The sequence below is a fragment of the Drosophila albomicans genome, chromosome 2R, assembly GCF_009650485.2.
Source record: "Drosophila albomicans strain 15112-1751.03 chromosome 2R, ASM965048v2, whole genome shotgun sequence".
Classification (NCBI taxonomy): Eukaryota; Metazoa; Arthropoda; class Insecta; order Diptera; family Drosophilidae; genus Drosophila; species Drosophila albomicans.
In genome coordinates, this window is record NC_047631.2 from 34,876,777 (window position 1) to 34,895,339 (window position 18,563).

The 18,563-nt window shown below is 43.5% G+C and overlaps 5 protein-coding genes across 8 annotated transcripts; 3 read left to right on the forward strand and 2 right to left on the reverse strand.

Moving 5' to 3' along the window:
• Positions 1-92: 92 nt before the first annotated feature.
• LOC117573822 (progestin and adipoQ receptor family member 4) lies at positions 93-18,380 on the reverse strand. Of its 4 annotated transcripts, XM_034257248.2 has the most exons (7): positions 17,965-18,378; positions 16,644-17,525; positions 4,800-5,015; positions 2,335-2,438; positions 2,126-2,263; positions 1,595-1,735; positions 93-1,523 (listed from the first exon to the last, which is right to left on the reverse strand). In XM_034257248.2, the coding sequence occupies exons 2-7, from the start codon at positions 17,458-17,460 to the stop codon at positions 1,431-1,433; spliced, it is 1,509 nt and encodes a 502-aa protein (XP_034113139.1). In that variant the 5' UTR covers positions 17,461-17,525; positions 17,965-18,378; the 3' UTR covers positions 93-1,430. The 4 variants fall into 4 exon arrangements, 3 of the variants coding, with proteins under 3 accessions (XP_034113139.1, XP_051863464.1, XP_051863465.1); XR_007955377.1 differs by lacking the exons at positions 2,126-2,263; positions 2,335-2,438 and having other exon boundaries at positions 1,416-1,523; positions 17,965-18,380; XM_052007504.1 differs by lacking the exons at positions 93-1,523; positions 1,595-1,735; positions 2,126-2,263; positions 2,335-2,438 and adding an exon at positions 4,614-4,704 and having other exon boundaries at positions 17,965-18,354.
• LOC117573820 (neprilysin-1) lies at positions 2,511-4,656 on the forward strand. Its single transcript, XM_034257245.2, has one exon. The coding sequence runs from the start codon at positions 2,620-2,622 to the stop codon at positions 4,654-4,656; it is 2,037 nt and encodes a 678-aa protein (XP_034113136.1). The 5' UTR covers positions 2,511-2,619.
• Positions 5,177-7,254, forward strand: LOC117573821 (neprilysin-4). The gene has a single exon (XM_034257246.2). It carries the CDS (start codon positions 5,200-5,202, stop codon positions 7,216-7,218), a length of 2,019 nt encoding a protein of 672 aa, XP_034113137.1. The 5' UTR covers positions 5,177-5,199; the 3' UTR covers positions 7,219-7,254.
• On the reverse strand, positions 6,746-9,352 carry LOC117573818 (neprilysin-1). The gene has a single exon (XM_034257244.2). It carries the CDS (start codon positions 9,321-9,323, stop codon positions 7,272-7,274), a length of 2,052 nt encoding a protein of 683 aa, XP_034113135.1. The 5' UTR covers positions 9,324-9,352; the 3' UTR covers positions 6,746-7,271.
• On the forward strand, positions 13,510-16,489 carry LOC127566048 (neprilysin-4-like). The gene has a single exon (XM_052007497.1). It carries the CDS (start codon positions 13,956-13,958, stop codon positions 16,089-16,091), a length of 2,136 nt encoding a protein of 711 aa, XP_051863457.1. The 5' UTR covers positions 13,510-13,955; the 3' UTR covers positions 16,092-16,489.
• Positions 18,381-18,563: the final 183 nt, after the last annotated feature.

Below are 18,563 nucleotides of genomic sequence, written 5' to 3' on the forward strand. Positions count from 1 at the left end.
ATAAATTAATTATCGATAACCTTTGATTGCGATTACCATTTTCAAACACTAAACCAATAGCCGCAACGAAAGGCGCAAATTTTAAAGACCTTCAAATGTGTTTAATGTTTATTAACTTTCTCTGAAAATCATATAAGTATATAACACTATTTCTCTAATTGCTTCTTACAATATAGTTACAACTTGTTACAAGCATCTATTATACATAATTTATTGCTCTTGTTTGTGTAATTCTGTTAGCTTTGGTTTCATTGATTAATATTATTATTTCATATGCTTTCTCTTCTCCATAGGCATGGTGTAAATTATTGAAACTACTAATAACTAATTATTTTGTAATTGTTCCGTTCTGTTGAATTAAAATACTTTGCCGTATTGCAATTTCTTCATGTATGTATGTAGTAGCATTTGCTCCTTAAAACCTAGAGAGAAATTGATCAAATATAATTTGTGGAGAATTTCGTTTTATAGTTTGCTAGATAATATGGTAAAATTTAGTCCTAGGAAGTTTTAATAATTCGAATCAGCAACGATATAGCTTGAAGATCTTTGTTCACACTTGTCCAAATGTTACAATCTAACTAATGGTACAAAACACACACATTAGTGGTTGAGTTTTCAGTAGTTGTTTTTTGTTTCATATTTTCTGTTCTCCCACAAATTATTCTCTATTACTTACTAAGCTTGCGAAAGTAAACAAATAACATATCTTAACAGTTCAACTAGGAAGAATTGTAAGATTAAATGTAAGATCTCTTATTGCTTAATTTCTTTTCGTTTTTTATAGTCGACGAGGTACAAAGTTATATTTGAAAATTAGAACTTTTCTTGTTGTAAGCATAATGAGGTACATAAGTATCAACATCATTCAAATTATCGTTTATACATACATATACATATATAGTACTCAGATTTTGTTGCATGTTGCATGTTGCATGGAAATCGCATATACTCCATTTCGTAGAACTTTATACCGAAAGAGCACTGTACTTAAGTGCGCGTAATTCATTTGAATGCTTTCTTCGTATTAACTTAATGCTAAATACCACAGTCGAAGTATGTACTAATTATACATATACGTGTATGTATATTATGTACATATGTATGTATGTTTTTCTATTTGTTGTTGCTACACTCTAATATATGTATACTTATACTTATTGTTACTGTTACAGCACGCGCTCATTTTTATACACGGTATATTCGAGTAGCATTTCTTGTTTACTATCTTTATCTTTTGCATTTGAGACTGGTTTTCAGATTGCTTTTATCTTCGATTTAGAGTTTGAGTTTGAATTGGAATTTGACTTTGACTTGGTTTGCATCGAATCAGCCGCGTGAGTTTTCCGATTTGTTGCAGAGCTTTCTGGTTGAGGCTTCAGCAACAGCAGTAATGATAGCAGCAGTATTAGAAGCAACCAGTAAGCGGGTCATAGTTCCAAATGCACCAGCGACTCCTCCGTGGCATTGGCCAGCGAGTTGCATGTCTGAGTGGACATCCACTCGAAGTCCTTAATAGTTGCCTGTCAAGTACACAAGAATTGAATGCGAGTCAATTACATACGCTATGATCCACTACACATATTTTACTTACTTTATGCATGGAGTAGACGGCCACCACGACCAGCACATGCATTATGTTGTGGGAGTTCAGGTAGAAGTCAACCAGACCTGGGAACCACTTCTCGGGTATGCGCATTGCGCCAATGGCGCCGCCTAATATCGAGACGCCATCCTGAAAAGACCGGAAGCGAGAAAAATCAGTTGCAAAGTTACGAGTTGGTGGCTTTCGACATAACTTGTGTTGTGTGGCTCTGCTTCAACAGACAATCAATCAATTAATCAATCACACAAGAACTCAATCAATCATACAATCACACACTCAATCAAATTCAGTTCGGATCGGATCAGATCAATTGCATACGGCTTAGTCTTACACTTAATCCATATGCTTTAGTAGTAGTGTATTTTACAATGAATGTACATATGAAAATTTCACTTACAACTTCCACCTACATGCAACAATATGCAATGCAATGCGATGCACAGGCCAGCCCCAAAAACGTAACGTTTGAATAACGTAAGAATAACAAGTTAGTCAATTGGAATGCCTTGACATACGCACCTGCAGATAGACATGGGAAAGGGCCATATGACTGCCGCCCACCATTCCTCGGATACGCAAAAAGGTCAGCACCGAACGCATCGCGAAGGGCAGCGCAAAGCACAGGCGTCTCTGCCACGGCGAACTGGCTGTCAAAGCCTGTCCAGAGATATGAAGATAGGGAACGCGAGATCAATTCGACATCTAATACATTTACTGCGAGAACTTACCTTGTAGAGGCCCCAGAGCGAGAGCAGACAGTACGAGACGATTATCAGCCACTTGAGAAATGGATTGAAGCACAACGTTGTGGCCGTAACCAGGGGCAAGGCACCTGGAACATATAGAGAATAACACAGAGAGAGAGAGAGAAAAAGAGAGAGAGCAGTCATTAGATGGCAGAGACTTCGCATGTATGTTTTCATCTTATCAAAATTATGCCAAATCTCTGACTGTCAGTTGAACAACGACAACTACGCGAAGCACACTAAAATACGAACATCGAACGACGCAAGATGAGATTCGCTTCCGCTTCCGTCTACTACATATTATGGGCATTATTGGCGTCGTGCCAATGGCGGCTAGTTACCTCTGGCGTTTACGAGGGACTCAACATCAACACTCCTCTTACCCATGAGATCATGCGGCAGGCCAAGTCGGCTGCCATGAGATCTTATATGAACAACGATGCGAAACCGTGCGATGAGTTCTATGCATACGCATGTGGTAACTACGGGAGAATTAATCCGGTTATGGAGAGAGTCAGCTCCGATATTCTGACCACCCTGAATGATGGCTATGTCCGACGCATTGGTCAACTGCTAAATGAACCCAAGATGAGCACGGACAGTCCGACGGAAACAAGAGTCAAGTACTTTTACGAGTCCTGCGTAAACACATCGAGACAGCCGTGGAATCAACGTCCCTTTCTCATCAGGCTGCTCAAGGAGTTTGGAGGAATGCCCGCTCTGGAGGGGACTGCATGGAATGCTTCCAACTTCGATGCCATCGAAGTGATGGCGCGACTGCTGAAACGTTTCGGCAAGGTAACGCTCATCAATGTGGAAGTATCGCCAGGATTGTCCAACACTCAGATTAATAAAATATACCTCGGACAACACAGTGGCCTTGCCAGCAAGCTCAGTGATCAGCTAAAGTTGCAGCAGAGCTTGGAGCATCTGCTAGGTCTTAGTAAAGAGAATGCTCGTAAAACTGCTGCGGAAATTACTGAACTAAATGCGGCATTGTTAGTTGGCGTCGTTGAGTCGAGCGAAAAACTGCCACCGGGCCAGATGAACCATCTCCGTTTGTTGGACGAGATGACCGAAAGCTATGGCCAAAACTTGAATCTCACACAATTCGTTCGCAGCTGGTTGGGAAACAAATATCTGCTGCCCGTCTATCACCACGGCGAGAGCTATATGTGGCAGCTCAAGAAGCTACTCGGTACGACGCCCAAGCGTATTCTGGCCAATTATCTGCTCTCCTCGCTGCTAAACGACTTTAAGTTGGTACCGTGTGCCGAAAAGACGGCAGAGATGTTTCCGGACTTTGTGGATCACATGGTATATCGCTCGCTGGAGAAGCAGAATCCCCATATTCCGGGCAGCTTGCGACATCTGTGGCAAGAGCTGAAAGTGTCCTTTGAGAAACTACTGCGCTCTCCCAGCGCCAACTGGCTGGACGAGCAGACACTTGGCGAGGCCTTGCTCAAGTTAAAGTCCATGTCCTTCAGTGTTCGCGGTGCAGATGCGCCAGACTTTGAGAAGCACTATGCTAGCTTGGTGATCAGCACTGCTGACTACTTTGGCAATGTGCAACGTGTGCTGGAGATGCGTGGGCGACATCTACGCGACGATTTGGAGCGGCCGCCGAATTTCAAAAACTACAATAAGATCGAATTGTCGCCATTCTATGCGCTGTTGCATAACCAAGTCGTTATCCCCGCCAGCCACATGCAGCATCGCTATCTCTTTGACGATGCCTATCCCATGGCCCTCAAGTATGGCACTGTTGGCTACTTGCTCGCCCACGAGATGGTACACGGCTTCGATGACTTGGCAAGCTCACTGGATGCTCAGGGCAATCTGCGGGATTGGTGGCAAAAGAATACCACTGAACAGTTCGAGCAGCGCAAGCAGTGTCTGGTACAGCAGTTCAGCGCGATCACCTACAATGGTAAAAAGCTACCCAGGATGAAGCTGCAGTCCGAAAATATTGCCGACAACGCTGGAGTTCGCATCGCCCATGCAGCGTATGTCAATTGGCTGCAACAGCAGCCAACAGTGGACAGTGATTCCGAAACCGATTCGGAGCTTCTGCCTCGACTGTCGCTCACCTCGGAGCAGCTCTTCTTTCTTGCCTTGGGCCAAATGTCGTGCTCAGAACTGCGTCCGGAGAGGCGTGAAGCAGCTGCCTTCATTAGCGACGGTCATGCTCCGAATGAGGTGCGTGTGAATGCCATTATGAGCAACTTTGATGGATTCGCAACGGCCTACAAGTGTCCTCAGGGCACGCCCATGAATCCCACCGAAAAGTGTGTCATCTATTGAGACTTTGCCTCACTGATTACTTTGTGTTCCCTAGCTTATGATCTTGTACTTGAAATAAATGAAAAACAATTTTGAGAGCTTCTCGTTTCCGCTGCTTAACTATCGCTTCCAAGTATTTATAGATTGTGTGTTTGCTCACTTACCGAAACTCTGGCTCACCCAGATGCCGACCATGTCCAGCTTTAGCAACGTATAATACACGTTCTCTCCTTTCTCAATGTTCATGAACAGATGATAGACGAAGCTGCCGCACCAGGGTGCCACAGAGCCAAATACATGGCAGAACGAGAGGAACTTGTAGCCACTGTCCCATGGCATAAGTCCCGGAACAATGGCCAATATGTAAAAGATGGGTATGGCTGCAAAGAGAGAGAGAGAGAAAGAGAGAGAGCGGAAGAATAGTATTTGTCAGTTATACATGTATACAATTATAAGAGAGCGAAAACTGCTATCGCTCTCTTCTGGGCGATAACAGTTTGACCTAGGCATGAAAATAATGTAAAACCAGCCTGGCGTTGAGACTGCATTGAATTAGTTATAATAATGACAAGAATGATGTCACGTCGGAATCAAAATCTTCTGCTGGTGCTGACTGTTTGCTGGACTTACATTCTTGCTCTGCCAACAGACAATGCGAAGACGCCTCTTCGGGATGATTTCACTACGGACTACGCCAAGCGGATTATTCAACAGTCAAAAGTTGCGGAGATGAAGGGGATGTTGGACACAAGTATCGCTCCATGTGATGACTTCTATGGCTATGCTTGTGGCAACTGGCACCGCCACAATCCCGCTCAATTCTTCCACAATATTATGACGGACACATTTCAGCTCATATCCAAGGGTTTTGATCGACGTCTGCATCGACTGCTGCAATCCGGACAAATGAAATCGCCCCTCGAGGAGAAGGTGCAAGTCTTCTATCAAACCTGTGCGCAGGTGAATAGTGACGATGTCCAGTACAAGCATGCATTGCGTAATGTCTATCTGGAGTACGGTGAGCTACCTGTACTAGCTGGAGAACAATGGAATGCCTCCAAATTTGACTTATGGCGAACTATTGCTCAGGTACAGCACAAGTACAGAAAGTCTATCATCTTGGACGTGAAAGTGATGCGGGATATTAAGAACAACAGTGTGAATCAATTTTATTTGCTGCCGACGGAGAACAACAAGGTGGCCAACTCCAAAATTCTCAATATCTTCGAGGATGCCAGTTTGGCCGAAAAGCTGCAAAGATACTTTGGACTCAACACTCAGCTGGCCAAACAGACCGCAAAACAAATTAATCAATTCGAGCGAGATCGCGTAGCTGGAATTTCAGCGTCAGAAGATAGTTTTGAAGACAGCATTACTCTTTTCACAGTCTCGGAATTAGATGAGATATACAGATCCTTCTTGAACGTGACAGAGTTCCTTGGCATAGTGTTGGGAGTTGACAATGTGCCGGATAATATTTATGTGTATGGCAGTGACTATTTGAGGAACACAATGAAGCTACTCCAGGAGACACAAACTTCAACACTCGCCAACTATGTGCTCTGGCAGATCATTGAGGAATATCTGATTGACTCACCTCCTGAGGAGCTAAACAGATGGTGCGCTGCAAAGGTGAGAAAGTATTTTGCCAAGCTGGTGGATCATATGATATATGAGCGCTACCGCACTGCCGAGTCCGAGGATGCGGTGCACAATATGTGGGGCGAAATTCGCAACGTCTTCAGGCAGCATCTGAGTGGAGATAAGCTCGATTGGATATCAAACAAGACTAGACAGGGAGCCATTGAGAAGTTGGATCGCATGCAGCTCCTCATCAATGCCTATGACAAGGAGGACTTTGAGACGTACTACAGCAATGTCAGCATGGACCAGCACAACTATGTCGCCAATATACAGCAAGTGCTGACGGCACAGTCCGGCTGGAAAATGGATGTCACTGATATAACCGGATACACGCCAGCCTACGACATCATGAGTAATGTTATCACCATTCCGGTGGCTTTACTTCAACCGCATTACCTCTGGGACTCGAAATATCCGCAGGCCTTGAAGTACGCCACACTGGGTTATTTGCTGGCCCACGAGATGATTCATGGTTTTGACAACGATAACGATGCCAGCTTGTGGGATATGCGTTCACACTATGAGTTCGAGGAGCGACGCAAGTGCTTCATGGCCCAATACCAAAAATACAAGTATGGAGGAATCAATCTGCCCCTGACCGTTGACCAAACGGAGAACATTGCAGACAATGCGGGCATCAAGCTAGCCTACATCGCCTACCAACGTTGGTTGAACGAGCAGCCAATGGAGATTGTTCAGAAAGAGACTTTCTCTGGCCTGGAGTTGAATAGTCGACAGTTATTTTTCTTGGGCTTTGCCCAGCTCTGGTGTGATGATGTACAGTCGATGTTCAAATCAACCGTAGCTATGACAGATAATCATGCACCCAGTATGTACCGGGTCATTGGATCTTTGTCCAATTTCCAGGAATTCTCCTGGGTCTTCAATTGTTCACAGCAAGCGCCCATGGATCCAGAGTTCAAGTGCGCCATTTACTAAGTTTATAAATAAAGGACTTTTGATTGTAATAGCTCATTCCTATCTTTGTTTATTTAATTAGTATTCAATGCATACATCTGACACTTCTTTGTGGGATTCATGAGGGAATCGCTGGTGCAGCGAAAGTAGCTTGCAAATGCCGGGAAATTGGCCAATGCGCCTTGGATGCGAAGCGCGTTGGGAATGCCTGTTGTGAGGAGGGATTGTTTGTCACGGAACTGTTCGTTGGCATCGTTGCACCACAGCTGAGCATAGCTGAGGAAGAAGAGTCGAATGGCACTCAGATTAAGATTGGGAAGCTTCTCGGTCATAGGGATCAGCGACGTTTCGCCCAAGGTACTCTTATATGCGAGGAATGCAACTTGCAAGGCGGCATTGTCGGCAATATTGCCATCCTGAAGATCGCTGGCTCCTAGATACTCTCCATCGTATCGCAGTCGTTCGTACTGATACTTGAAGCAGGCTTTGCGCTTATTAAACTCAGTAATGGTGGACGCATCCCATCCAGATCGATTGTCAAAGCTGTGGGCCAACTGCTGGGCAAGTACCGTACCTAAGCTGCCATAGCGCAGGGCCAAAGGATAATGCCGGGACCACAGAATGTTGGGCTGCAGCAAAGAAACGGGCAGCACGACAAGATTATTCACAGCGTCATAGTGTGGAACATTGGATTGCACATTGGACTGGTCCAATTGATGCTGCTGCTTGTACTCAAGGACATTACGCAAATTGGCAAAATAATCCTGCGTCTCCAATTGCAACTCATTGTAGATCTCTGTAAAATTCAGTTCAGCATGACTATTGATCAGCAGACGGGTTGCATTGAGCTGGGTCAGCAATAGACTACGAGTGTCAGCCGAAAGCCAATCCATTGTGGAATTATTGATGATGGAACTGAAGCTCTGCTTTACATTCTCCCATAGGGACTCAATGTCCCCCACGGAGACAGCATCGGCATAGTGTCGATAGACCCATTGATCAAGCAATTGGGGAAACAGTTTCCTGGTGATTGTCAGACATTGGGCCACTGCTGACGACTGAGTTGACCGCTCATAGTAGAAAGGCAACAGTAGCTGTTGAAAGATATAGTTCGCCAGCACATGCGGCGACGTCCTATTAAGCACATCCACCAGATGTGCTTGGTAGCTGGGCACGTGCTCGTAAAGAGTCTCATTGCTTAGAAGCCGACGTTGCAGAGCCATCTCCACATAACGCGTTAAATTGAAGCTGGGAGCGTAGGCGCTTGCCAGTTCAGAGATGGAACGCGGCTGGGCGAGAGCAGTTATGGGACGATTGAGCATGCCCTTGGCTAGTTCCGTTTCCAGTTCCACAATATCATGAGCGGTGCTCTCGGCCAGTTCCGTTTCCAAGCGCAGTTGATGTTTCAATTGAGCGGCAATACGCTGCTCAGCTGCCCTTGGATCCGGCTCCACAACAAGATGAGGTGGCTGACCCACGTAAAGTCGAATCTGGGTTTTGTTATGAACATCCGGAGCTTGGTGTAGACGCAGCAGAATATCGAGGCCATACTTGCGCTTTATCTGCGCTACAATCGCCAGCCAATCGAAGTCACTAGACACGTTCTCCCGCTGTTCTGGCTTCTCCAGGGCTGGCATGATGAGATCAAATTCCGTGACAATGTCGAGCATCTGATTGTGATAACGTGAAATGGGAACTTGGCGATAGTAGAGGCAGCTGGCGTAGAACTGCTTTAGCTTCAGAATAGCGGAATCATCGATATCCTCATCGGCGGGTTTCTCCAGCAGTTTTTGCTGCTTGCGATAAAATCCTTTAGTCAAAAGCTGTTGATAGTTTGTCTCACGCGGAGCCTCATCGTTGGCGGGATTAATTTTGGGCCAGTTGCCGCAGCTGTACTCATAAAAGTTCTCACAAGCATCCAACTCCGGCTGCATATAGCTGCGCATCTCCGCGGACTTGGCCAGTCTCATGACACGCTGCACATAGTTGCTGTCATTGTTCTGCGAGATCAGATGCTCCTTCAGCTGAATGTGCGTATTCAGCTGCGACTGAGAGAATAGATGCCCTTCCACAAGACTCACGCACAACAAAGCGAGCGCGATATCAACACAGCAAATGCCTTTCATGGCTGTAGAGCGACTGAAGAAACCACAACGCACTTCCCATCACTTCCCCACAACGAACAAATACTCATCTCGCTCAGTTCTCTTATCGCATTGGTCAGTAGACTGGGACTCAATGCGAGATTCGAGTAGAGAAGAGCGCGTGATTGGGTCACAGCTCACGTCCACTTACTTATTTTAATTATGCCGCTGTTCACAGAATATAATTCCGCATCAGTAAATATGCGTATGAATACATATATTGTATGTATGTATATACACACAGTGAACATTTTGCCCATTACGAATATTGAAATATCGTATTTTGAGATACCTAATAAATTGGCACATTTTTCAAGATTAAGGGGAAAACGGAATACCTGGTATCTGATTCGCATATAAATCAAATCGTTATAAAATGTATGTGCTCAAAAAGCGCTATTCAGTTCTAATGACATCTTAACAACAATTGCAAAATAAAAAATTAAATTTGTTCCTAAGCTTAGAATTCTGTTATCAAACACAAAAAAGGCCTCTTCTTCTGCCTGTAAAGTACGGTTTATTTCATATTCCAGTAAAGCAAGTATGTTTTCAATGGAATGTATGTTTGCGATGTAAACGCTGAGTTGCGTGTAATTTAGTTTGATAGTGATAAGACAAAGGTCAAACAAAAGCTTCTTTGTAGAGTGCAGCAGCTATACTATATAAGTTTCTGACAATAGACTAAGATGAGTCATGGGGAAGATAAGGATGCACAAACTAGTAAATCTGATATTCGGAAACTCGAAATCAAGTTTCTTTTATATAAAGTAGTCCACTAGAAGGTGAAGGGTTTACTGCAATCAAATCATGACGGTAGTATTCTGACTTGTTTCAAATGTGTGAAGCTTTATAAACAGCGAATTGATAAATGTGCGTATACTTAATTTACTTAGCAGTAGTCACAACTCGTATAAGCAATACAAATATCACGAACTAAATATGTAATTAATTTAACATGAACCTTTCCCATCACTAGCTACATGCCATAAACAGAACATTGCGTCTGGAAATTTATGCACTCAACTGGTGCTGTTTAGTGTCAATGACTAAGCAATAATGTCTTAACAACAAATGCGGAATTGGAACTCAATAAATTGATTTGATATATAAAATACTGGTAAGCTAAGTCTGAGAAAAACACTGAGTTCATTATGATCAAAAAGGTCTATTATACCAAGTTGCAGATTTATGCATCAGCTCTCTTCTTCCGTCTGTCAACTGGATTGATAGTGATAACCCAAGGGGGTCACGAACAAGCACGAGATGTTGTCGATCTTCTGAGAGAGAGACACAAATATATAATTGAAACTGAGAATGAGGCGTTCAGTCATAGGCAAAACTTGCAATTAGAAACATCTACGTCTAGTGGGCATATAATTCGCCGTCAAATGAATCACTCTCCACGCCGTATACTATACGGACTTACGCTGCTGCTGCTGCATCTGGCACATAATGGATCGGCAGCACCAGGGAAACTTCAGAGAGATACAGACTTGATCTCTGGAAGTCAGAGAGGCAGTGAATATATTGATAGAGTAATGCGTCACGCAAAAGCAGCAGAGATGGCGAGCTTCATGAATGAGAGCTACGATCCGTGTGACGATTTCTACGAATTTGCCTGTGGCAATTGGCCTAGGGTTAATGGGGTCAGAGCCAACAAATTGTCTACTGGATTCTTCGAGCGATTGGCCGATGGCCTTAATCGCAAAGTGAAACATATGCTTGACACAGAGAATAAGCAACTGGACACCGAAGAGGACCAGCAAGTGAGAAATTTTTACAAATCCTGCACAGCCATTACTGCCATCGATGAAACCTATCGCAACAAATTGAAAGAAGTAATTAGCAGCTTCGGAGCGATGCCAGCTCTAGAAGGAAGTGAATGGAATGAGTCCGAATTTGATTGGATTGAAACAATTGGCCAAATCGCTTTCACCTATGGTCAAACAATTATAATAGGTGTTGAGGTTGCCACTGACTTGGCCAACAATAAAGTGAACATGGTGTACGTTTCTCAACAGACGTTTCCTCTCGAGGTGCGTGGAATGTATTTAAACAAACACACGGAAATCTATCGCTCAAAGTATCGCGACCTCATGGCGAAATATCTCAACTACTATCTGAACATAGAGAGAAAATTAGCATACTCAACGGCCACGGAACTGATGGACTTCGAGGTGGAGCTGGCCAAAGGACTGAACAGTGAAAACGAGGTCTTGGACTTAGAAAAGGAATCCAACCTGACAACTATTGCTGAGATGCAGAAACTCTATGGACCCACACTAGACATACAGCGCTTGGTTACTATATCCCTAGACCAGAAGATAACCTCAGTTTATGACCTTCTTCCGCAGTATAAAATCAATCTTGTCAAAGTTATTCAACGCACTCCAAAACGAATTTTGGCCAACTACATTTTCTATAGGTTGCTTGATGCGCTTATGCTAGACGTAGGAGCCACAGAGTCACGACGAAAGAGCAATTGTCGATCCATGACTCACAAATACTTTGCCAAGTTCTTGGACAACATGGTCTACAGGCGGCATAATAACGGCGACACTGCCGCTGACGTGGAGCTTATGTGGAACGAGATGCAAAAGACTTTCAAAGAGAAACTGCAGTCAAATTCATTTTTGAAATGGATAAGTCCACAAACCAGAGAATTGGCCATTAAAAAGATGACAGCAATGAATCTGGAAATTAACTCGTATGCTAACCAAGATCTTTCCAAGGAGTTCGATAATATTCATCTGTCCGAGCATGACTACATTGAGAATCTCTTGCACATATTTAAGGATGCCGCAGCTACTTCAAGGCAGCAAATCAATAAGCCTGCCAAACCTCTGGAGGATGGCGAGTTGCTAAGTTTCACGCCGGCCAACGTACTGGTGGAGAACGTCATCAAGGTGCCAGTGGCAGTGTTGCAGCCCTATTACTTGTGGGCTTCCAGTTATCCCAATGCCATAAAGTTTGGCACTTTGGCGGCACTCATTGGACACGAGATCATCCATGGATTCGATATCAGTGGCAGCAAGTTCGATGCTCAGGGCAATCTCAATGACTGGTGGGACGAGGTGTCCAGAAATAACTTTGCCAATCGTCATCAATGCTTTAAGGAACAATACAGTAATTATTCGTATTACGGCAAAAAGCTGCCTGAGTCAGATGAGCAGTCGGAGAATATAGCGGACAACGGCGGAGTGCGACTTGCTTTTGATGCCTATCGCAGGTGGCAGCAAGCACAGGATTCCTCGCTCAACGATCCTGGAAGCAGATTAAGCCACAAGGAGACGCTGCCCACTCTGAATTACACCAGCATGCAGCTGTTCTTTATTAGCTATGCACAAGTCTGGTGCGCTGATATCGATCCAAAGCTAAGCATTATACAAGTGGACACGGATCAGCATGTCCCAAGCAAGTTCCGTGTGCTTGGACCACTTTCCAATTTTGTTGAGTTCTCCAAGGAGTTCCAATGCGCTCTTGGCACAAAGATGAACCCAGTTCGCAAGTGCGAGATCTACTAAATAGCCGCCGTCTCCAAATTGTTTAATCACCAAAAAACCTATGTAGTTATAACATAATTTTCAAATAATAACAAAAGCTTATCACAGATTAGCAGACTTTGTCATTTTTATATTTATACCCGCTACTCTCAGGGTAGAAGGGTATTATAGTTGTCTGTCAACAGGTGATGTACGTATATAACAGGCCAATACTCCAACCCCATAATGCATACATATCTCTTGAGAACAGGTATATTTTGTATATATAATATGTTTTATTCAATTCTATGATATAGAGTTCACGACGTACCTTTTGTCAACCAAAGCTTTGTAAAATGAATTCGATAATAACTTCCAAATTTTTATTTGATCTCGAAATAAAAAACTAGAATGAGAGGCCGTCCTGCATTTTTTTCTAAGAATAATATTGATTTTATTATTTTAGTGTAGTATAAAAACCAATATGGCTTATATGCAAATTTTTATGCCTGCTACCCATAGGGTAGATTGTATTTTTTGTTGTTAGTATTTTTGTGGTATATTCTTCGGTATTTTTAATGAAAAATAACGCAATGTTTTGCTTTTATTTAAAATGGATAGCGGGTATATCATAGTCGTGCACACTCGACTGGACCTTTCTTAATGTTTTGTTATAAAACACTACTAAATATTTAAATTACTTGAGTAAACAACCCGTTTTTCCTATTCACGATTCACTGTATTTATAATAATGAGCTAAAATAATTAAATAAGCGAATTGTTAATTGCCATAGCAGTACCCAAAACATATACGCAATATCGATATAATAATATAATAGGACTAAAACCTTTTCCATCTGTATCTGCTTGACGCAAGGAGCAGCTTAAGATTAAAGAATGTTGTGTTGATCATAACTTTGCTGCAAACTTCTGAATTAGGTCGCTTGTTCCGGCCGCCAAATAGTTTTTATTTAAAGACTTTTGTGATAACCCAAGTGGTCCAGAGCAAGCAAGAAATTTTGGCAATCTTCTAGGAAGAGTGACTGATATATACAATCGAAAGTGCGAATAAAGCGTTTAGTCCCAAACATCTCGTTCAATTGAAAACATCTCCGCCAATCGTCAACATCAAATGAGAAACTTTCTAAGTAATATACTATATGGATTAGCGCTGCTGCTGATACAACTGGTATATCATGGATCCGCAGCACCAGAGAGGCTCCGGGGGAATGCTGACTTGATCTCAGAAAGTCAGAGAGACAGCGATTATATTAGTCAAGTGATGCGTCACGCGAAAGCAGCAGAGATGGCGAGCTTCATGAATGAGAGCATCAATCCGTGTGACGATTTCTACAAATTTGCCTGTGGCAATTGGCGTCGAATTAATATGGTTAGAGATAACCAATTGTCTACTGGACTCTTTGAACGATTGGCCGAAGGCCTCAATCGCAAAGTGAAGCATTTGCTTGAGCACAAGAATGACCAACTGGATACCGAAGAGGACAAGCATGTGAGGAATTTTTACAAATCCTGCACAGCCATTACTGCCATCGATGAAACCTATCGCAACAAATTGAAGAAAGTAATTAGCGACTTCGGAGCGATGCCAGCTCTAGAAGGAAGTAAATGGAATGAGTCGGAATTTGATTGGATTGAAACAATTGGCGAAATCGCTTTCTCCTATGGTCAGACAATTATAATAGGTGTTGAGGTTAACACTGACTTGGCCAACAACGAAGTGAACATAGTGTACCTTACTGAGCAGGCGTTTCCTCTCAAGGTGCGTGGAATGTATTTAAAGAACAATACGAAAACATATCGCACAAGGATTCGCGACGTCATGGCCAAGGAACTCAACAACTATCTGAACATAGAGGCAAATTTAGCGCAGTCAACCGCCACGGAATTGATGGACTTTGAGGTGGAGCTGGCCAAAGGACTGAAAAGCGAAAACGAAGTCTTGGACTTAGAAAAGGAATCCAACCTGACAACTATTGCCGAGATGCAAAACCTCTATGGACCCACACTAGACATACAGCGTTTGGTTAATATATCACTAGACGAGGAGATAACTTCCGTTTATGACCTTCTTCCACAGTATAAAGTCAATCTTGTCAAAGTCATTCAACGCACTCCGAAACGAATTTTGGCCAACTACATTTTCTATAGGTTGGTTAAACCACTTATGCTCGACGTGGGAACTAAAAAGTCTGAAAGAGAGATGAAGTGTCAATCCCTGACTAAGAAATACTTTGCCAAGTTCTTGGACAACATGGTCTACAGGCGGCATAATAACGACGACACTGCCGCCGATGTGCAGCTCATGTGGACAGAAATGCAAGAGACTTTTAAACAAAAACTCCAGTCAAATTCATTTTTGAAGTGGATAAGTCCGGAAACCCGAAAATTGGCTACTGAGAAACTGGCAGCAATGAAGCTGGAAATTAACTCCTACGCAAATCAAAATCTCTCGGAGGAGTTTGGAAATATTCAAATGTCCGAGGACGATTATATTGATAATCTCTTGTACATATTTGAGGATGAAGCGATCTCGCAAAGAGAGCTTATTAATGAGCCTGCCACGCCTTTCGAAGCAGGAGACACGCTCGCCTACACCCCGGCCAATATCCTGCTAGAGAACGTCGTCAAGGTGCCAGTGGCTATGCTGCAGCCTTATTACATGTGGGCTTCCAATTATCCCAATGCCATAAAGTTTGGCACTTTGGCGGCACTCATTGGACACGAGATCATCCATGGATTCGATATCAGTGGCAGCAAGTTCGATGCTCAGGGCAATCTTAAAGACTGGTGGGACGAGGTGTCCAGAAATAACTTTGTTGATCGCCAACAATGTTTTAAGCAGCAGTACAGTAATTATTCGTATTACGGCAAAAAGCTGCCTAAGACAGATGAACAGTCGGAGAATATCGCGGACAACGGGGGAGTCCGACTTGCGTTTGATGCCTATCGCAGGTGGCAGCAAGCACAGAATTCCTCGCTCAACGATCCTGGAAGCAGATTAAGCCACAAGGAGACGCTGCCCACTCTGAATTACACCAGCATGCAGCTGTTCTTTATTAGCTATGCGCAAATTTGGTGCTCTGATGTTCATTCAAATCTAAGACTATTACAGGTGACAGTGGATGACCATGTCCCACACAAGTTCCGTGTTCTTGTACCACTTTCAAATTTTGAGGAGTTCTCCAAGGAGTTCCATTGTGCTCTTGGGACAAAGATGAACCCAGTTCGCAAGTGCGAGATCTACTAAGGAGTGATTATAGACAATTTCCTTTGTTTGTTTACATTACAGAGAGAATCGATTTAAATATTTGCAAGTTTGATTAACTCTAATACTAAAAAAAATGTGTTGATCTTAAAAAGTCAACTTCAATGAATGAATGAATATGAATTTTTAAAGAATCTGTAATAGCCAATAAATTATATGTAATCATGAACGTAAATTCGATTCAATGCAACTGTTATTTTAAATTAATGTAAATATAACCTGATCCTAATTGACAATTGATTTTTCTATTTAAATAGTTTTGCCAAACATCGATTGATTTGCACTAACCATTTGTTATTTTCAGCATGGGCTGTATTGAAAAGCAACGATTCCATAATGACAACAGCCCCCTTCGGCATGCCAACAATCAGAGTGGGAACTGAATCTATTTCTGGTCGATTTGCAGTCTTACACTTGGCTTTGACTTTGACCGTGAATGGTGAATGGAGAAAGGCAAATGGTGAGTGCTAATGCTTTGCAAACAGGTCGATAAATGAGCAACGAGAAATATTGAAATGCTCTCTTGCCACTCACCATGTGTCAGTATGTTGATGGTCTCATTGTGCCAGTAGAAGAGACTGAGCAGGCATCCCTTGAAGGTCTGCAGTGGCCGATATCCCTTGAGAACGTACGGATTGAACTGCAAATACTTTGGCATGTCCTGCCAGTGCAGCAGCTGCAGCTGATCGATGTTGTCTTGCCTGGCAATCGATGTTGTCTTGCTGCTCGAGCTTGTCGTCAACATCGTTGCTGTTGCAGCTACTGTTGCAGCTACTGTTGCTGTTGTGTTTTGTGTTGCTGTTGCTATTGTTGATGTTATTGCTAGTGCTGTTGCTGTTGATGTTGATGTTCCTGTTGCTGTCGGTGTTGATGTTAGTGTTGGTGTTGCTGTTGTTGGTGCTGTAAGCAAGGCAGACGTTGGCGTTGTTGTGGAAGCGTTCGTGGAAGACGTTGATGTTGTGGAATTTAATGGTGAACTCTCCTGATGACAACTCTCTCTTTCTCGCTCGCCGACTGCCTCCTTGATCCCATTCATGGCTATGCCGTGAGCAAGTGCCTCGATATTGCCCGTTGTGTCTCCAGACTCGTTGCGACAACGAGCCGGCGTCGTGGGCGGAGTGGCGGACATGGATTCCACAGTGCTACCCAGGCAATTGGAAATGTCCAGCTCCGAACTGAGGCTGCTAGCTATTCCAACTCCCACTCCAACTCCTACTCCTGCTCCGTAGCTGGCGGCAGACGGTTTTGGCTTGGGCTTGTTGAGCAATTTGCTGGCACTCGATTTGCTGAGTTCGGTCTCAGCTCTCAGGTCAACCACAACGGCGGCAGCGGCGGCGGCAGCAGTGTCCATTCCTCGCTAGTGATAATCACGATTTCAAGGGGTTTCTACAAAGGCGGCAACGGCAGCGGCAGCAACTGAAACCAAATCGAATACAAAATCAAATCAAAATCAACCTCATAAATTATAAACCAGGGCGCAATGCTATAAAAATGCCCACACACAGCCAGCGCTCGAGCGACCTTTGATGTGTTACGTATACGCTGCGTTGTCCTGTGCCAAAAAAAGCACGTGCTTACGTAGGAATAAGGCGAGCAGGACAATGTAAACACACGACCGCAGCAGCTGCCTCGTGACCCAAAAAAGGCTTGTGCTTGTATTGTGCACATATACATACACACTGACACTGACGCACACATACACAAGCCACAGTGAAGTGTGCTTGTGTGGGTGCGTATTGCTGAAGTTAGCCGAAACTGAATGTGTTTTTTGTGAATCACGCGACTCGAGAAGCAGAGGCCCGGCTAAAGCTGAAACTGAAGCTGACAGTAAAAATCGATATGCTACTATACTCACGTTTGGGAGCATGAGAAGGGGCACAACGTGGCTTTCGAATTTTGCTCAATGCGATGCAATTTAAAACAACTGAAAGAGGCGCATGCAATCGTTGTTGTAGTAGCTGTGTCGTTGTGTTGCTGTTGTTGTTGTTGTTATTATATGGAAGGATGCAATTGTTGGGCGGGGTGTGAACACGTTTTTGGGGGGTAACTTTAAAACAGTGCTGCTATGAACTCTGGCTAGCATAGATCTGAAGTAGACGCAACATAGTGTTACGCGCTGTGTTAACACGCTATCAAATTTTAAGCCATTGACGCGCTCAATGCTTGCACTCCACCGTTAATATTTAATAATCCAAATTTTCAGTTCGCACAACGCACGAAGCACACACAAGACAAGAAGCAAGCGTTACAGCAGCCGTTAGCGTAAGCACATCAATATCTGACTGCGGCTATGCGCGATAATGATACCGTTATACTGTGTATTGTTATGCAATTGAATTGCCACTATTTTCTTAGGACACCAACAAGAACGGCGCATGCTCAACGCAAAACAGCTGGTTATTTTAAATCCTAACAGCCAACGCTCGAGCATTATCCAATAGTACAATTTATCGG